This window comes from Gossypium raimondii, chromosome 2 (genome assembly GCF_025698545.1).
Source record: "Gossypium raimondii isolate GPD5lz chromosome 2, ASM2569854v1, whole genome shotgun sequence".
Taxonomy (NCBI): Eukaryota; Viridiplantae; Streptophyta; class Magnoliopsida; order Malvales; family Malvaceae; genus Gossypium; species Gossypium raimondii.
This window is the reverse complement of record NC_068566.1, coordinates 1,747,972-1,768,218: the sequence shown is the minus strand read 5'-3', so window position 1 is coordinate 1,768,218 and position 20,247 is coordinate 1,747,972. Positions and strand designations below refer to the sequence as shown.

The 20,247-nt window shown below is 30.7% G+C and overlaps 3 protein-coding genes across 3 annotated transcripts; 2 read left to right on the top strand and 1 right to left on the bottom strand.

Annotated features, from left to right (window-relative positions):
- The first annotated feature begins 2,862 nt into the window (after positions 1 to 2,862).
- LOC105789771 (ethylene-responsive transcription factor ERF109) lies at positions 2,863 to 3,629 on the top strand. The gene has a single exon (XM_012617130.2). It carries the CDS (start codon positions 2,881 to 2,883, stop codon positions 3,445 to 3,447), a length of 567 nt encoding a protein of 188 aa, XP_012472584.1. The 5' UTR covers positions 2,863 to 2,880; the 3' UTR covers positions 3,448 to 3,629.
- A 2,743-nt stretch (positions 3,630 to 6,372) lies between these two features.
- LOC105787605 (calmodulin-like protein 30) lies at positions 6,373 to 7,289 on the top strand. Its single transcript, XM_012614080.2, has one exon. It carries the CDS (start codon positions 6,427 to 6,429, stop codon positions 6,979 to 6,981), a length of 555 nt encoding a protein of 184 aa, XP_012469534.2. The 5' UTR covers positions 6,373 to 6,426; the 3' UTR covers positions 6,982 to 7,289.
- LOC105789432 (cell number regulator 1) lies at positions 7,148 to 9,213 on the bottom strand. Its single transcript, XM_052621690.1, is given in 2 exon segments — positions 7,148 to 7,221; positions 8,850 to 9,213. Coding segments are annotated over 2 exon segments (438 nt in total).
- Positions 9,214 to 20,247: the final 11,034 nt, after the last annotated feature.

Here is a 20,247-nt window from a genome sequence, read left to right as displayed (position 1 = left end):
TAGATTATTCGTTATTTTTAAAATAAAAAATAATAATTTAGCAATGTGTATTTGAATTATTATAAAAGATTAAAATCATTAAAGCAAATTCTAATTTTATCAAAAAAATATAATATAATTATGCTTATTAAATTTAAATTAACTACTTTTGATTTAAAATTAACTAGTTTAATATCAATTACTGTCATTATTATTTATTTATTTTTAATTATGCAATTTATTTATTTATTTTGTTAGTTTCATCTTTGATTTATTTTTCATGTAGTATTTTATCATCATTATTATTATTATTATTATCATCGACTTGTGTTATCATTATTATTATTATTATAGTCGCATTATTACTATTTAATTATAGTGATCACTGTTATTTTTGCTCTTATGTTGTTATTTTACTAGCCATTATCATATTATCTCCTATGCTTAGATATATTTATTTACCTTTGCACTGCGCTTAATTGTATATCATATTAAGTGGTGTATTCCTCTTTACACAACGCATAAAATGTAATTAAAATCGAGGAAATGTTGGTTACTTTTGGGAATTCGAGAAGTCGTGCTCCTGACTTACGGGGTATGGTCTCTCCCTAGAACCAAAATAACTAAATATCCTATTTAAAACTCAAAATATATAGGACTTAAATAATAACCAAAAAACGATAATCCTTATTTTCGAGGATTCAAGATATCGTGCCCTAACTTGCGGGACATGATCCTTATCTTGATTGACTCGAAATAAGAGAACTCTTTCCATAAAATTCAATTTAGTTTGCAATCATGTAAGAAGGGAACGTATCTTAAATTCTCTTCAAATTTTCAGTTCTAGACACTAAAATATCAAGTAATCAATTAGGTACCAATTTTGGGCGTCATGAGGGTGTTAATTCTTCCTCATACGTAACCGACTTCCGAACCTATTTCTCGAATTTTGTAAGATCGAAAATAAATTTACTAAATCTAACATTTTATTAAAATTTTGAGGTGATCCAATCACACCTAATTAAAAAGTATCGGTGGCGACTCCATTTTAAGTTTTCATTTTTAAAATAAAAAAATCGATTTCCAAAAAAAATTTCGACAAAGGTAATTATAAAAAATATCTTAATCCTATCCAAATTCTTTTATTATTGTTTAGTTTACTTTTAATATTTTTATTTTGTTCAACAAAATATTCTATGTTTTCTAAGATTATTTTAAATATAAATCATTTCAAAAGGTATATATATTTAAAATTAATTATTATAAATAAATTTTTGAAAAATGTTATCTATTCGGTATAATATCACTCATAGCATCAAATTTTAATAAAATTTAAATTCAATTATAAAAATTATAAATACCAAAATAAATTTAACTGCTAAATTGAGAAACCAAAAATTATATTATCCATATTATACATTATATAGTTTATGTCAATAGTACTGTGTACTGGGCATGCGGCACAGTATGAGCAAAATGGCAGCCACTAAAACACTGTGGTCACCTTTAAGCCTGCAGACAGACATCACAATACAGCAGTAATCTTAAACCAAACAGCTTCCACATCTCCGTGTAGGGTGTTTTAAGCCCCCCACTCAACTTTAACTTAAATGTAATTACATAAAATATTCAAAAATTTGAACCTCGTGCGTAACCCAATTAAATGCCTTTTTTAGTTTTTAGTCTATTTGTAAATTAAGTTCGTCTTCTTTTTACTATTATTATTTTTAAAATAATAAATTTAAAAATTATATATATTTCTTATTTAAATTACTCAAATATGCCCCACAAGAATTTTTGAAAATTTTTAGAGATATATTTGGGTAATTTAAATAAGAATTATATATAATTTTTAAGTTTATTGTTTTCAAAAAATGAAAAGGGTTTATTTTGTTATTATTGTATTTTAAAGGGTTATTTAAATTTAATTTCAAAAGGAAATAGACCAAAAGTTTAAAAAATCTAGTGGATGGGCATCACCTTTTCTCATCCAATCTAAAAGGGTAATTACTTCATCAGGTCCCTGAATATTTTATATAATCACACTTTAATTCAGTGTCGCCAATGACAATGGCGGCATCCCAAATTTAGAAAAAAACCAACCAATGATTGGCCTATTATGAAGGGTGGTTTCACCAATGGCATTAGCGACACCAAGGTTCACTATTCAAAGCGAATTATTTACCTACATGATTTTGAAAGTGAGTCATTTGCATAAATAATAAAACCTTTTGGGTCAATTTTTTAAAAAAAAGTCGATGACTTGCTATTTTCTTTTCATACTTTGTTTTGTCGTTGAGATGTCAAGGTTCATTGGCTGCACTCTGAAACTCTCGTGTTTAGCAACGACAAATTTATGTTTTGGATATATTTTATAGAAGGTCCCTATACTATGAAATATTTTCAATTTAATCCTCATTTCTAATTTGTATTTTCAGTCCTAGATCAATCTTTTGCCATTAATTTTAGTCCTTATTTTTTAAAAACATTTGACCAAGCGACACTTTTACAGGAAAAAGACTAAATTCATCAAAATTGTATACATTAAGCTTTTATAGGAATTTCCAATAACATTTGATATCACCATTCTCATTGGAAGTACGTCATTACTCAATGCTTGTCGGTTTAAAAATAATAATTTCCTACAAAATTTTACACCTAATATCTTCGTACAGATTCTGGAAAAAAAGACCAACGGCGCGGACGGAGCAAAAGAAAAAAATCCATTTGTCACGTAGCACCGGTTTGACTTTGACCTGGACTCCACGCAATACAAAATCCTTAATATATGAACTAACGTAGGCGAGTCCAAGTTTTGAAGAAAGACAGCTGTCAATTCTATTTCCGTCTCCCCTATATATATATATATCTTGCTCTTCTTACTCTCTCAAAAAACACATCATGGAAAATTACAATACACCCTTGCCTTTGACTCGTGAAAAGGAGTACGAAATCATGGTCTCCACCCTCGTTCATGTCATCAACGGCACTCAACCCGACACCGCAGTGTCTGATGACAACAACGGCATTCATTACTTTAATCCCACCTGTACTCCTTTGACGGTCAACGGTTGTGATGTTTTCCCGCGTAGCCAACAACCATTACCCACTGTGCCAGTGCCAACAAAGGAGAGGAATTACAGGGGAGTACGACGGAGGCCGTGGGGGAAATGGGCGGCGGAGATTCGGAACCCGAAGCTCGCGGTTCGGGTTTGGTTGGGGACGTTCGGGAGTGCGGAAGCTGCTGCTAGGGCTTATGACAGGGCGGCTGTTAAGTTCCGGGGAGATAAAGCAAAGACCAATTTCCCATTATCAGATTACAAAACGGAGCTACAAGAAGTAGAAGAAGAAAAGAAGAGTAATGGAGATAAAGGGCAATGCAGTAAAGAAAATGAGGATGAAAATGGAGGAGAAGCATGGGAAATATTCTCAGAGGGAGAGCTTAGGGAGTTAGTGAAGATGGATTAAGGGAAAGATTCTCAGAAGCCGCAGGTAAGGTACAAGAAATGGCACGTGTAAACAGATATGTGTTGCTCACTGGAATTCATATACAGCAAGTACATGTGTCCTCTCTTCCCTGAAAGAGTGGTCTGCTTATGACATGGTAATGATTTTTCGAGTTGTAGCAGATAAAAAATTTATTGTTTTCATCTTGCCTTATATTTAATTTGGATATGTTTAATTTGGTATGATACGATTTTCAGATCGGGAGAGAAAGTTAAAAGTTAAAATTACTGTGGATTAAGCTGTGAGATTATCATAGGTAAAAATGATGGTAAATATTGTACCATGTGTCAAGTCTAGGTGAAAATAATGACATTCATAATTATTTTCTCTCATTAATTTAAATTAATTATGAGGTTTATAATAATGTTATATGATTATTTTATAATTAATTAATTAAATTAATAATAAATAAGAGATAAATTTAAAAGAACATCAAGCTTACAAGTATTCATAAAAATTTCAATTTAAACACTAACATTTAAATTTGTTCCTATTTTGGTCACCTACGGTTAAATTGATAACGAAAAATCTTTTTCTAACTGATATAATAACATATTTAGTCATCAATACTTACTATTCTATCAATTTGATCCTAATTCTAAATAATTCAATAAATTTAACCCTTTACATTTACAAAATTCTATTATTTTGATCCAAAGCTTTCAACTTTTAAAACAACGCATTCAAGATCTATAAATTTGTAAGCCCTCCCCGAAAAAAACGATAAAACAAATAGTAAGAGGCTCAAACAATCCCAATAAAATATATATTTTTCTAATTTAAGTACTCAAACTCAAAATTTTAGATATTAAATTTTTATCACTTAACCCAATAAGTATATGATTTGTAAACAATACAAGGGACATCCCAAGAAAACAAAAACACCCTTTTATACCGCATGCACTAAAATATACTCATATATACAATGCACGGGCTATATGTGTATCAATTAAAATATATTTAATTATTTTGCAATTTATAGATGTGGGTTTCTAATAAATGTTCTTTTACGATAAATTACACTGGTAGCCATCCAACTAATAATAAATTAAAAATAATTTAATTTTTTAAGTAGCATACTTGAATTTAAAATTTAAAATTTTGTTAGGGATCGACCCATATAAACAACGAACAATAAAATAGAGAAAATCGAACACACAAATATATACGTAAAAAACCCTCAGTTAAGAGGGTAAAAAATCACAAACAAAGGCGACTTCACTAATAAGAAAGTAATTTGAAGAGTACAATTAATATGGATATAATAAAAAACAAACCTTGAACTCGAATACAAAGGCCTCCGACTAAAACACAATATCGCTGCTTCAAAAAAGATATTATTCAAGATAAATCATTAAGATTATCAGACAAAATCTTCAAGTCCATGTGAAATAGCCAGCTTGATTCCCGAGCAAAAGGATAACGATACAGTATTGAGAAGACATTGTCGATCCTTCCTTCACTTCCTCTCCAAAACTGATCAGCAATGTTTAGGTTGAGATAAAACGTGTTCTAAGACTCATTTGCTTATGTAGAAAACAATCATGGAGGACCAACTAAAAAAGCCAACAACATACATCTACAGGATGTCCTGAAGTTATGTCTAGATTTTTGTCCAAAGAGTTGTCTCAGACATCTATTTGAACAAGTGAGTGAACAAATAGTCCAAGAAGTTGTTTAAACAAGGATTGAAATATTAGCACCGGACAACAATGATCCCAACACTAGAGTTTAACTTTACTTATAATATGTTAAATTTTATTTTATTTTTTATAAGTTAAATAATTTATATCATATCAAAATTAAATATATAATATTATAATAAAAATATTAGAAAAGAAAGTTAATTTTATGTTTTAAAATTACTAAAATGAAAAGTATATCAAGTTACTAAATATTAATTGATATTTATAAAAATCAAAATAATAATAATATAAGTTAACTTAAATAAGTTTGCATCAGTCATTTATCGAGATTATATTTCTTGTTAACCCTTCAAATACTTTTTAAGAGTGTTTTATTTCATCACTGATAATAGTGGTTAATTTTTTCACCATAGACATACACAGAAAATGTACTCAATCTGATGGCGGAAATTAAACCCAGGCATATGATTGTTAACGGTATTAATGGCATCTTTCTTCATTCCAAACAATATGAAAGACCTATAAAATAAAATATGCAAACAATGTCCTGTACCACACAACAAAGTCCACTGTTTCCTTGAATCGATTGTCTTTTTGTTCGATCTCTTTTCTTTTCTAATTATCCTCAATCAAAAGAATAAAGTCTCTCTAGGTTCCCTTCTCTTTACCTAATATTCACAGTTGAGAATCTTGCATCTATCATCTTGTATATTAAATCCACCAAAGCCTTCTGGAAAGTGGAAACCTTGTCTGAAAAGAACCTTAAAAGAACTGGTTTTGATTCTCATTAATTTCTCAGTTTTAAGTACTCTTCCTTTGTACTAAATACTAATGGTATATTCATGTTCTTTATCTTCCCTGTTACTCAGTTTCCTTTAGGTGTAGATGAGTGTCGCATATGCTCGATATTTTATATATTTGCAATATTATACCTTTGTATTTCATATTCATACTCAAACAGTTAAAGATTAATGGAATTGGAATCTTGCATGGTAGTGCTAATGATATTCAACTTGTAGTTAAGTAACAAGCCTTTCCTATTACGCCATCGCCATGGCTTCCGCGTAGAATAACAACTTGTATGGATGGAAATCAAAAGTTTGGAATAAGAATATGAAACCCAAATTGGCACACTCCTTTTTATTATTTTAGATCCAGAAATTCCATTAAAAGTAATATTCTACTTGATCTTGCAATTCGATTCCTTGTTATCCAGGCAATGCTATATATAAAGAGAGTCACCTGACATAGATCACATCGTATAACCAACCACAGTTTCAGTTTACAATCCATTATGTCAAAGTTGAGTTTCATCGAGTTCAAATATGGATCATTGAAAAGACCAACTGATCAGTTGAACAGCATCAACAAAACAAGACAAAGCTCCTCGAACATGTCTTCTTACCAACCAAACATGGAGGAAATGAAATGGGTGTTCAACAAATTCGACACCAACAAAGATGGAAAAATCTCCAAACAAGAGTACAAGTCGGCTATGAAAATGATGGGGAAAGGAATTACAGACACAGAAATGGTGAAAGCATTTACTACCATCGACACTGATGGTGATGGATTCATCGACTACAAGGAATTCATTCACATGATGCATAACATGGAAGAAGGGTTCAATAACAATGATATCAAAACCGCATTTCGAGTATATGATTTGAACGGTGATGGGAAAATAAGTGCAGAAGAATTAATGGCGGTGATGAAGACTATAGGGGAGAGATGTAGCTTGGAAGCTTGTCGTAAAATGATCAAAGGTGTGGATGTTGATGGGGATGGTTTGATTGATATCAATGAGTTTATGATCATGATGACTCGTACCATGAAACCCTTTCACTGATCCATCTGGTGTTATTTTAAGTATTCTAGATTTGTAATAAGTAGTATTTGCAGTTTTTAGAATAAAGAGCAGGTATCAAATAGCATAAAATTTGAACATGAAATGGTTCATAGAACAGATAAAGATAGAACATTGAGTTGAAGATGTTGCAGAGGTTTTTATATAATCATCTGGCCATACGTCCTACCACTGGAGCAACTGTAATTCCTCTGCCTTGTCGATCCATGTTTGCTTGCCAACCTTTGAACCCACAATTTTATTATCAGTCAATGTAAAGAAAAACATGTGCCACCAGTTTTCTACAATAATATGCATCACATCCGAATATAGGAAAAACCTTCAAAAATAATGAGCATATCCATGCTCAACAGGTAGTCACTCTCAGGTTACATAATTTTGATTAATATAATAATAAATTAAACCCTCAAATGTTTATATATTTTATCAATTTCTTCATGATTGTCAAAAATTATCTGAAAGAAATATATAAAAAAATCTAAAAATTCAAAAGAATATATAAAAGAACTTAGGCTTAAATTTGTTATTATACTAAATAAATTATGTAAAATTGATAGAAAACATTAATGATGTGATTAATTATCCTCAGATGTTCAATTTCTAAAGTGATAGGAATTAAATTGTCTTAATCTTGGACCAATTTGCTCAATATCAAAATTGAGAGAGAGCAAAGAAGTTTTTTTCCCTGTTCAACACACAACATGGACACGTTGTAAACACGAGTACAACACAAGGTAGTTACAATCACAAGAATATGAGAATTTTTATAATATGAATAATGATAAGAGAAATAATAAAGATATTTTTATTTAGGTTAAAATGTAAACTTAGTCCCATTATTTTGAAAATTTTGAGATTTAGCCTATATACTTTAAAAATTATTTAAAATTTCAGTCCAATTATTAAAATCATAAGTTTCTTTTTTTTGTTAAAATTTGTCAAATTAACATTTTGATTAGGTTACCTCATGTGACATGACATATGATTGAGGAAAAATAAACATGTTAAGTTGACAAATTTTAACAACTACTAACGATGATAAAATTTTAATTTTAAAAATATAAGGATTAAATTTTTAACTTTTAAAGTACAGTAATTAAATCTTAAATTCTATAGAAATATAAGTACTAACAACAGATTTCAACTTTTATTAATTATATGATAAAAGTGTAAAATTAATACTTATCAATTAAACATTTACATGTAAACCAGTGCAAGTACGGGAAGCAATAATTAATCATAAGGGTCAGGATATTTTTATAAAATATATATACTTAAATAGGCCCAACTCATTTAACACGGTATTTTTAAATTCGAGATAATCTTAATTATTAAAATTTTAAAAATAAGTTAAATGTTAGATTTGTATTAAATATTATAATTATTTAAGTTTATGTTTACCTAATTAATATTTTTAGATACCATTTATACTTAGATATTACAATTATTAAACTTTATTTTAGCAACTTAATATTTAGATACTACTTTGTATTAGTTTACTAAGTTAAACGTTACTAAATTTATCATGAAAAATATAAAATCAATAAAAATAAATTAAAAAAACTTTTGAAAAACTTGAGGGCCAAATACAAATTTTTACTTTTTAAACATTAATTATGATATCAAAATAGAGAATTTAAATTTTTGAAAAGAAATTTTACAAAATTTAGGAGCGAACTCTTGCGAGCGGTCCTAAATATGCTTCTAAATTTAAGCATTGTGAAAGTGAATATGACAAGAGAAAGAGGTATGAACTGTAAAAATAAATATGATTAGAAGGAGCAACTATGAATCCTGAATAATTATCCGTGTAAGAGAAAGGTAACAAGAACAAACCCCAGCCAACTTACCAATCCCCATATCAAAGCCACGGTTCTTGAGCTCCCTATACTCTTGACAATGTGAGCAAGTCTCACGGCAAAAATGAACCAAGCAATCAGCACAATGATCTTAAATGGGTGTTTTCAATAACATACAGATAGACCCTTTGTTAACAATCTCAGCAATTTGTCCAAAAGTAACACAAGGAAAAAAAGCAGTGATCAAACAATTGGCAGGGTCATCACAACAATGGCAAAGGCCAGTTGACCATGATGAAGCACTTGCTGCTGATCCACGGAAAGGAGAGATATGGGAAGGAGGTGGTAAATTCATGGGGGCTGTTGGGTACCCTGCTGGTGCATGTTTTGGATTGCCATGAGATGAAGTATACATATTATTTCCCTTTTTTGTTGAACTGAGTTGAATGATTTGTGGTTAGCTTGGAGTTTGTGGTGAGGGAAAATGGAAACTTGTAGTTGAAAAAGAACACATGGGGTTTGCTCAGATTTTAAAGCTTAAACCTCATTTCCAAGAAAGTGCTGGTTCCGGATGCCCCAATGCATAGTAAGTTGTAACCTTCCCCCATGAAGACTTCCCTTGTTGAAAAAGAAATATATTACATGGGGGCAAAATCTAGGTTGGTTAATTATTTCTTATCAAATCTAATTTTCTTCAATGATACTCGAAGTAAAGTTTTTTTTTTTAATTATAATGATTGTAAGGTTTGAATTAGTGAAAGGTGTTTATCATATTCTTATGGTTATGGGATGGATCCACGGGTCGTGTTTGTGTAGTAATTTAAATGGGTGCGTGTGTAGTTGTGTGAATTTTAGATTTTATTGTAAAAAAGAAAAAGAAGAGAATATGGTACGAGTAAATTACATTCAAAGTTATTAATCTATTAGTAAGTTTATGTTTTGGTCCTTCATCTTCAAAAATTACAAAATGGTCATTGAATTATTTGAAAATTTTCATTTAAATCATTGGACTGTTAAAATTGTTGTTTATGCCTTCGTTGTTCATACTGCTTGCATCAATCGAAAGCTCTTATTTTCCTTTACAGTTAAAAAAACTTTAAACATCATGAATCTACGAACCAAAATCTAAACAGTTTTTTTCTCAAATCTTCGGCACAACTATCAGATCGACTTGGATCTAAGGTATGCTTTTTTACTCATCGATGGTACTGATCCACTGTACTGATGTCGAATTGTTAGTTGGAGATCACCAGCTGGACTTAAAAAAAACACTTAACAGCTCAATGACTTAAATAAAAATTTTCGAATAGTTCATTGACTTAAATAAATGTTTAAATAATTAGTAACTATTTTGTAACTTTTTTAAAATTAAATGAACAAAACATAAACATATTAATAATTTAGTGACCTAGGTGTAATTTATCCCTATCATATTTAATGTGCTTTGGGGATCTATAGTTGCAATAATTTAGACATTTTCACCCCTAGGAAGAATTAAATTTATATGAAAATGTTAGCATTGGTCACTGAATCTAACCCTCTAGAACTTTATTTGGAATTTTTTTTCTTTGAGAATAGCAACTTCTCGATATTCAATGATATCTAATTTTTAATGTTACTATGAATTTCTTTTCTTTAATAATTTGTTTGTGTATGAGTATGGAATATCATTGCCCTATAAATATATACAAAACTAATATAAAAATATATAAAAGGATAAACATATGGTATATTTTTCAAAATTATGTTTGTAATACCTAAATTTTACCCGCCCCTTTTGTAAATAAAAAACCAAATATAAAGCCCAATTTGTTTTTTACAAAACAAATAACAGGCCATAAGGCCCAAAACCCGAAATACAGCAAGGGGCCCAAAGTTTAGTGGCCCAAGACTGATTCAGGAAACCCTAGGGTTTCCAGGAGGCAACAGCGCCGCAACCGAGCCAAGCCAAGCTCTGAATCTTCCCCGATCTTCACCTGCAAAACAAGGAAAGAAATCAAACAGTATATGGAAGGAAAAATCATGTATTTGCGAATCGAAGATATGACCAGAGTTTTTCCTTTCTTTGATTTCCTATTTCGGCTATAAAAAGCCATAAACACACTGTAACAAGGATCGAATTTTGGAGAAATAAAAAAGGCCCTATTTTTCACAATACCAGCAGAGAAACAAACGAATCAAAGGTTGTTATTTGCATTTTTATTGTTGTATTTTTTTTCATTTATATACATACAATTAAAATAAATAGAAAAGGAGAGAAACCACCTATGTTTGGAGCCCCAAATCGCCGTGAACGGCCGAGGGAATCGTCTCCGAGGAAAGACGATCGGAAACCGAAGAGTTTCCTGGGGTTTTGGAGGTCTTTCCCTTACTTTTTGAAGGATTTAAGCCCAGATTCGGGTATAAAGGGGTCGAGAAGGCTAATAGGGAATTTTTCCCCTTTTCCGGCCACCGCAGACGGTGGTACCGGCACCGGAGATCGGCGGCCGACGCGGTGGCCGGTGACCGGCCGATGACCGACCGATGGCCGGAAAACCAAGAGGCTGAGAGGTTTTTTTTTTAGAGTTCGGTTTTTTTTAGAAGGGTTTTGAAATGAAATTTTGTTTTAATTTTGGCTTAAATAGCCAATTGAAAACGGCGCCGTTTTGAGGGGAGGATCCACGCGTCGACCCGACCCGGACCCAGGATCAGCGTGTTTTTTATGCGGAGGGGCAAATTGCGTTTTTAGCCCCTCCTCCTTTTTATATATTTCCAATTAAGTACTCTTGTTTTTTTAATTCGGCCTTTAATTTATTTTAAATTCCAATTAAATCCTTTTGAACGGTGCCGTTTTAGAGGAGAAGGGAAAATTTCCCTTCCAACCCCTCTATGTAATTCGCGCATTCAATTTAATCCTCCAGACTTTATTTATTTGCGGATTTACCTCATATTTTTTACTTGCAATCCAATTTAGTCCTTTTTCATATTTTCTTCAAAAATCAATATTTTTTTGATAATGCAATTGTTTTTATCTTATCTTATAATTCTCATATGTAACTATTATTATATTGTATATATATATATATATTTTTTAAATGTAGTTATGCCTTTTTTTAGATTAGTATTTTCATATACTTGTATATATATACTTGTTTCATTTATTTAATTATCTTTGATATTATTTATTTCAAACCTATATATTTTATGTGTACTTGCATGTATTTTTTGTGTTATTTATTTTAATTATTCGTTTGTTAATTTATGTTTGCATATTTTTGCTCATTTATTTGATATCTTTTGCATGTCATTATTTTATATTCATTTGTTTATATCATTTCTATGCTATTATTGTATTTGATATCATTGTTATTACGACATTTAGCATATAAAATAATGTTACATAATTTTTTTAAAAACTCAAATTTAAAAATATAATTTTTTTTAAATTGAGATAATATTCGTATTTAGGATTTTCAAGGAAATTGAGCCCTAACGTATTGGGTTCCAATTTTCTTCGTTAAATCTAACCATCGAGCATTTCTCTTTAATCAAAAAATAAGAGCTCATTATTGGGAATTCAACACTTTGTGTCCTAACGTATTGGATGTGATGCATTGATTTCTCGAAATGAAGATTTTTTTAAAAAATAATAAAGGAAATATTCCGAGTTTGGGATTTTGAAGGAATTGTGCCCTAACGTATTGGGTGTGATTTTTTAAATCTTGGATAAGTGGATGTTCTTTTAAAGTAAAGGAAATATTCCGAGTTTGGGATTTTAGAGGAATCGTGCCCTAACGTATTGGGTGTGATTTCTTAAATCTTGGATAAGTGGATGTTCTTTTAAAGTTTTATTACGAGTATCCTGACCTAATTCATTTTGGAGGAAATTAGAATGTTGTGCCCTAACGCATTGAGTGTGGCATTTTTCTCCTCTGAAATGAGAAGGGTCTTAATACATAACGTTTTCAATTTTTTTTAAAAAGATTATATTTTTAAAATTTTCGGCCTTAAGACACTAATTAATTAATTAGGTACCAATTTTGGGCGTTACGAGGGTGCTAATCCTTCCTCGTACGTAACTGACTCTCGGACCCGTTTTTCTAAAATTCGTAGACCAAAATCATTTTAGATGATCCAATCACACCTCAATAAAATATTGGTGGCGACTCCCAATTTTTCATTTTTTTTAAGTCGACAACCTAAAATTTTTGTTTTCAAAAAACGGTTTCGACAATGTTAAAAGAAATAAATAAATAAAATTTTTATTAATTGATAAATAGCTACTGATCTACTTAATATTTTTCACTCTTTACATAAATAAAATCCTATAAAGTGGTTTTTATTATAAATTATCCAAATACTTGGAAAATTAAATCAAGTGAAAAGTTTAATTTTCAAACAATAATTAAATACTTTAGAATATATATAATTGTCTTAGACCACTGTTGGTCAAGTTGATCATAGTTGACCGAACATTTGATAGATTTTATTGAGAAAGAAAGATATAGAAATAATCATAACATGTCCCAACAAACATCTTGAGAAATCAAAGAAAAACAACTTCTTTCCTCTTTTCTACCTTAAGGACATCTCCATGCAGTAAAGAAATTTTAGAACACCAAGAGAAAACAACGATCCGGCTCAAGTTCGAGAAAAACAAACTTCTACTAGAGAAAAAGAAGAGACTTTAGCTTTTCGAAACACCTATAACTAGAAATTTATCTGAAACGATAAAAATGTTATCGCTCTGACTCTGCCATCTCTTGAATCACCGTAGAGGTTCCTTCAATCTACCAATATGTTAAGAATTGTTTTAGTTGTTTGCAAAACTTTTTTTAATTATTACAATTTTCTAGAATTTATATATGTCGGAACTATTTTTTTTTTTAGGTTTGAAAAACAGGGATCGACTTTTAAAATGAAAATGGGGAGTCGCCACCGACCTTTATTGAAGGTGTGATCGGATCACCCTGAAAATAATTTTTGGTCTGCGAATTTTGAGAAAAACAGGTTCGGGAGTCGGTTACGCACGAGGAAGGGTTAGCACCCTCGTGACGCCCAAAATTGGTACCAAATTGATTGGTTAATGTCTTAATGTCGATATTTTGAAAAGATTTTAAGATACGATCCTTTTGTTTTGAATAAAATGAATTAGACGATGAGATTCCCTTATTTCAAATAAATAAATCGTCACACTCAGTAAGTTAGAGTGCAACATTTTAAATCCTCAAAATTAAATTTATCTCTCGACTTTTAAAACCTATGCGTTTCGAGAAGGATATCCGATTATTTGGATTAAATGAGAAAATCAAAACCTAGTAAGCTAGGGCTCGATTTCACAAAATTCCTAAATATCGAATATTGCCTTTATTTTCATTTATTAGAAAAATCCTTGTCTCGAGAGAACAATAGGTCATATCCAATGCGTTAGGATACCATATATCGAGTACTCGAGAGTGAGCCTTTTATTTATGTTTCGATGAAAGAAAATTTGATTATTTAGATTCAACGAGAAAAATAAAAACCCAATACGTTAGGGCTCAATTCTCTCGAGGATTCCAAATATTGGGTATTGCCTTTACTTTAAAATCGAGACGACAAAACGCCACATCCAGTAAGTTAGGATCCAACATTTTGTAATCTTAAGAGCTTTGTTTGACAATTGTAAGGTTTCAATAAAACAAACTCTTGATTATCTAGATTCATCGAAAAGAATTGAAGCCCAGTAAGTTAGGGTACTATTCTCTCGAAAATCTCGGATATCGAGTTTTGTTTCATAAACTTTGAAATGAAAATGTAATGTGATTGAGTAACGACATACGATGCAAAGGATAATTTGTAAATAAATCGTACATTAATCATATAAATAATAGATGAATACAAACAAGTAATACCCATAACAACAATAATCTCAATCAAATATTATGTAAATGCTGACAACATCAACATTCAAAATAATTAGATGAATTGTCCCTTTATTTCAAAAACATACACCAAATATATATAAAATCAACAAGGAGAGAAAAAAGAAAAGAAAAGGAAAAAACAAAATCAGTAAATATTACATACAAGAATTCTAAAATAAACAATATATGAGTTTCAGATAAATTCAAAATAGAATTAGAAAAACATACAATATCATATTTGAAATAATAATATATGATACATTTAAAATATTCATGATAGATTAAAAATAGATATGCACGACCACTTCAAAATAATAATCCATAATAAATTTTAATAACAAAATCATGACAAATTTAAATAATATAAAGTGTAAATTTTAAATAATAATATATTATAATTTAAAATAATGTAAACCATGAATAAAAAATATTTAGTTTAAGCATAAAATAATGTCGGATGTAAAATTAATATATAAGAGAGAATAATGAATACTAAAGTAATATATATATATATATATATATATATATATATATATAGGTATATACATCAAATAGATAAGGATTAAATCAAAACTGATGGGTGTCAAATCCACCAATATAAACCTATGCCTAATTTGCGATTTAAGCAGTATAGGGAGTAGGGTCGATCCCTCAGAGACTGGGTTTACTGCAAATTGTTTCTCTTTTGACTAGATTTATGTCGGAGCAGTTGTCGTGCCCAAGAAGTTCGAGGGGGGATAAAATTTGAATACCTGAAATAAATAAATAAAATGCGTGAAAAGAAAAAGTTGAAAACAGAATAATAAAAACAATTAAATAAATATGAAGAAAAATTAATTAGAATAAGCTCAGCTTTAGGCACGAATTTTCCTCGTCTTTGAACCGATCCTCGAAATTAGATGAACTCATCTTTTCCAATAAGCTAGTTATAGCTACCAAGGACGCCTCGGACACCAACTCTTCCTTGTGTAAATTAGTTATGGAACGTCCAATAACTAACCCTTACCAATCGAACAACCACGAAACATTCGTGATTTAGAACTCCGACAGCTTTGCGTTCTAGAAGAGCCTAGCTCGAACCAATGCCGTCAACCGCGTGGGACATTTAAATCCGGTTACTATTTCCCTTGACGGAACCAAACAGCAATCTCCACTTGGCACGTCAATGTGTTCACAGAAAACCGATTAGAAACATTCCTTTCGGAATTCCAACTGTACGTCTAACCACACTAAATCAAATGACATCTTTTTTGACTTAATGTTGATCTAACTTTGTGAGTTGACAAAATCATACTCTTAATCCGGAGAAATAATAAGTACTGGAATTTAGGAGTTAATTTGCTCGGGTGCGTAACTCACGGGTTTTGACGAGGCTAATTACGCCTAAAGTGAAATGGATACTTAATAAAAAAACTTGGTAATTAAAAACTTGATTAATGACTTGATTCAAGACTTGATGATAAAATGAACAAAGTAGTCCACTATTTATACTAGTGGCTTTGCTAAATTAAGAGCCAACTAGTATAGAAAATCAAGGAATAAAATATTAAAAATCTCTACATAATCTCCCACTAAGTCAACAAAAATTTTAGCTAATTAATCTTGGAAAAATTTTGCTTTGGTCCTCCTTTGCTTCTTTCTTCAATCTAGCCCAATTGTCTCCTTTTTCTTTTATTTAGCCCCAAATTGCACCCCTGCACAAAATTCAACAAAAACATGGAAAAATTAGTCGTGCACTCTCATAAATTAACCAATTTAATTACATAAAATATGTAACTTTAGCATTTAATCAAAAACCTAATTCAAATAAAATAATAAACAAATAAATAACAAAATAAAATAGATTGAAAGGTCCAAAATCTAAAGCATGAATTATACAAGGGACCAAGCAAGGAAAAATCCCACCCCTCAAAACACTGCGCTCTAGCAGGGACTAAATTGATTCAAAAAAGCAAACTCGCGATTAAATTTAAAAATGAAATAAAACAGCCAAGAGGGCCAAATTGAAACGTTCTTAAAAGGTGATGGATCGCACGCCAAAATACCCCAAACGACTGAAACGCGCAAATCCTTCCCCAAATCGGGTCACCGCGCGGGTTACTGACTCCTAAACGGCGTCGTTTGGTGTTTCAGAACTAAATAAATAAATAAACCTAACCTAAAAACAAAAACAAACTAAAACCCTAGCCCCCTTTCAACGCGCCGCAATCAACCTCCGCCCCTTTCAACCTCCGGCCACTACGACGCGACCTAGGACTCGACGACTTGAAGGTTCTGATACGCAGGTAAGCCTCTTTCCTCTCTGCCGCCTTGAAAGCTAGATCTCACCTCTCTCCCATTCCGATTCGAACGGAGTAGAGGATGGCTCCAATGGCGCGCCAAGGTGAGATTCCCCTTCCCTTTCTCTTTTGTTTATACCCGATTCAAAAAATAAAAAGAAAACGGTAGAGAAAACTGAATAAGAAAAAGAAAAGATCACCTTTTTTTGAAACTATTTTTTTATTGCCTTTTCTTTCAAATATTTTTTGATACAATCTTCGTTTTCTCTCTGTGTACTGATATTGTGTGTGTGTGTTTTCCTTGATTCTAAAGAAAATGTGGCTTTATAGCCCAATTGAAAAAAACATCATTTTTTCTTTCTGCTCTTTTCTATTTTTTTCTTTTTTCTATTTTTCTCTCGATTTCTGCTTTTTCTTTGCCTTCTCTGCTTTTGTTTTTGTTGCGTTCTTTTTGCTGCTATTTTTTGTGCGTTTCTGCAGGTACGGATGTGCGCGGGCGTGCGTACGGCGTGGTCCCTGGTGGTGGCGTGGCTCAACTCGGAGCGCCTTGGCAGCGGCGGCTTAGTTTGCTGCCTAGGGTTTCTGATTTCCCCATGTTAGGCTAATTTGGGCTTGTATTTTTTATTTGGGCCTGGGTTTATTTTTGTTGTAATTGGGCATCTGTAATTGGACTTTAAATTTTGTTTTTGTATTATTTGGTTTGCAGGCCCAGGCAAATATTGGGCCTTACAATATATATTGAAATTTTTTAATGATCTAAAATCTTAAGTTTTTTTTTCATTTTTTTCGGTTTTTTGAAAAAAAAATTATCTTTTTTCTATAATATATACTTTTGTTATTTTCTAAAGTTTTTTTTTTTAGGTTAAAAGTCATTTTATTAATAAAATCAAACCAAGAAAATTACCAAATCAAAAGATGACAGGGTAGAGATAAACCAATTAACTCCAAACCGACAGGCTTACCTCATACGCTCGACGTACGCGCAATCTTTGCAGTCGCCATATTCACACCATTAGCACTTAGAAATGACGTAAGACTAAAAGGGGGAGAACCCCACTCCTGAAGCCGATTATACGAAGGCGTCATTGAGGCAAAATGGTGTGCCACTTCATTTGCTTCGCGACGTACCCATTTAAACCTCACATTCCGGAAATGCGAAGCATCCTAAATTAATAAGCTGAACTCAGAGTCATCAACACCATTCCCTGCACTAGCAAGCCATCGGATTCAACAATGACAGAATCAACCTCCTTCCGCCTCAGCCAGGATAATGCTTCCCGAACAGCAAATGCTTTAGCAAGGCGCGGCTCCAGTACAGACATAGTAAAACTCGACAATCCTTGCAGCCAATGCCCAGCGGGATCTCGGACCAGACCAGCAATACACGTACACTGAACCACAGAGAGACGAGCAGCGTCAGAATTACAGTTATACCATCCCGACTCCGGCACAGACCAATGCCCATCTCCTCCAGCAGCAGTCGAACAAGAGGTACCAGCAACCTCAAACACACGTCTAGCAGCTTGCCAACTGTGCAAAAAAGAGGTGGCCAACCAACAATTTGATCCGCACCAGCAACAGCGCCCTTCCAAACGTGCAAATTCTGATGAAACCAGCAGCTCCATAATCTATAATCTATATTATATATATATATATATATATATATATATATATATATATATATATATAAACACCACTTTGCAAACATTTTTGAACCAACTAGAATGTACTCTTTATTTTCTATCATATTAATAAATTAATTTTAAAAATAATTATAATTTGTTTTAGAATTATTAGTTAAAAATTGTGATAATTTTAAGATAGAGTTATTACTTACATAGAACTCTAAACATAAAATATAGTAAAATATTGTGATAATTATAATTAATTTATAATTCTTAATAAAAAATTTGATGTAAAAAGGTTGTGTTAATTTTATTTTTTTTAAATGTATTTATTGATGTAAAATAGAATTACTCGAATAGAACGCTAAGTATCTTTGTGGGGTTGAACCCAAATAATGCAACAAACAGAAACGAAAATCAGTGATGGAGCCAGAAAATTTTTTAGGGAGCCAAAATTAAATTGTATATTTTTACGATAATAAAAATACAATTTCATAATTTATATTTATACATTGTATTATTTTTTAATTTTTAAAATATATATATGTTATATAAATTTTATTTATTAATAATATTATTTGCATCATATAAAAATTAAAATATGTTAATACCAAGATTCAAGTTAAGATTAGAAGAGGGCAACATATTTTAACTTTTTAGCCCATAGATTATTGAATTTAGTCTCAAATGCTTGATTATGACTTAATAATTAAAATAATATTGGTGTAAATTTCTTATTAATCTTATGTTTCAGTTAAACTGTCATTGTTATTTTGGATATTTTAATTAATTAAGATTTATAAAAGATATATTTAAGATTTTGAAACATTTTTAAGATTACTTTTCAGTGAATTGAATATTTTATAAATTATTAAAGTAAGACCATAAAATGAAAGTCAATAGTAGATGGACAAAAAGAAATGGTAATAAAAAAATCAACAAATTAAGTTTTATAATTTAAAAATAAAATCTAATGTATTTTTAAGTTCTTTTAGCCATTAAAATATAAATTGACTTGCGAAAATGGAAAAATAATAATTTTACAATTCACCCTCAAATTATATAATTTTCTCTTGCTTAGGTACCTAATTTTTTTATAAAAATGATATTTGAATTATTAGTTTCATTTTATTTTATCCTAAAATATGATACTAACCAATAAAAATACGACATGTGACATATTTTATAATATACCGTGTACTTTGAATAAAATCAAATAAAATATATTTCTAATTTAATAATCCTTAAAGGTTGAATTGAAATTTTTATTTTTGAGTTAATATATAAAATGACTTAAGAAAATAAAAATATATATATACAATTGGCTTAAATATAAAATTGACCCTTAAATTATATCATTTTTCTTACTTAGGTATTCAAATTTTTTTATAAAATGATACTTAAACTATTATTCTTGTTCTATTTTATCTTAAAACACGATACCAACCAATAAAAATATGAAATGTGCCATGTTCTTATTGAGTGTCATGCACATTGAGTAAAATGAGACCAAATTGTTTGTACTTAAATGAAAAAGTGATATAATTTAAGGGTTAATTTTGTAGTTAAATAGAAATCCACGTTGACGTCAGTGACGTGCCAATTCAACCACAAAGGATAACACTAGTAAAACTCATCAAAATTACCTGACACGTGGCGC

Excerpts from the sequence above, each read along its gene's own strand:
- LOC105787605 (XM_012614080.2), top strand. The coding sequence starts at position 6,427 with ATGTCAAAGTTGAGTTTCATCGAGTTCAAATATGGATCATTGAAAAGA.
- LOC105789771 (XM_012617130.2), top strand. The coding sequence starts at position 2,881 with ATGGAAAATTACAATACACCCTTGCCTTTGACTCGTGAAAAGGAGTAC.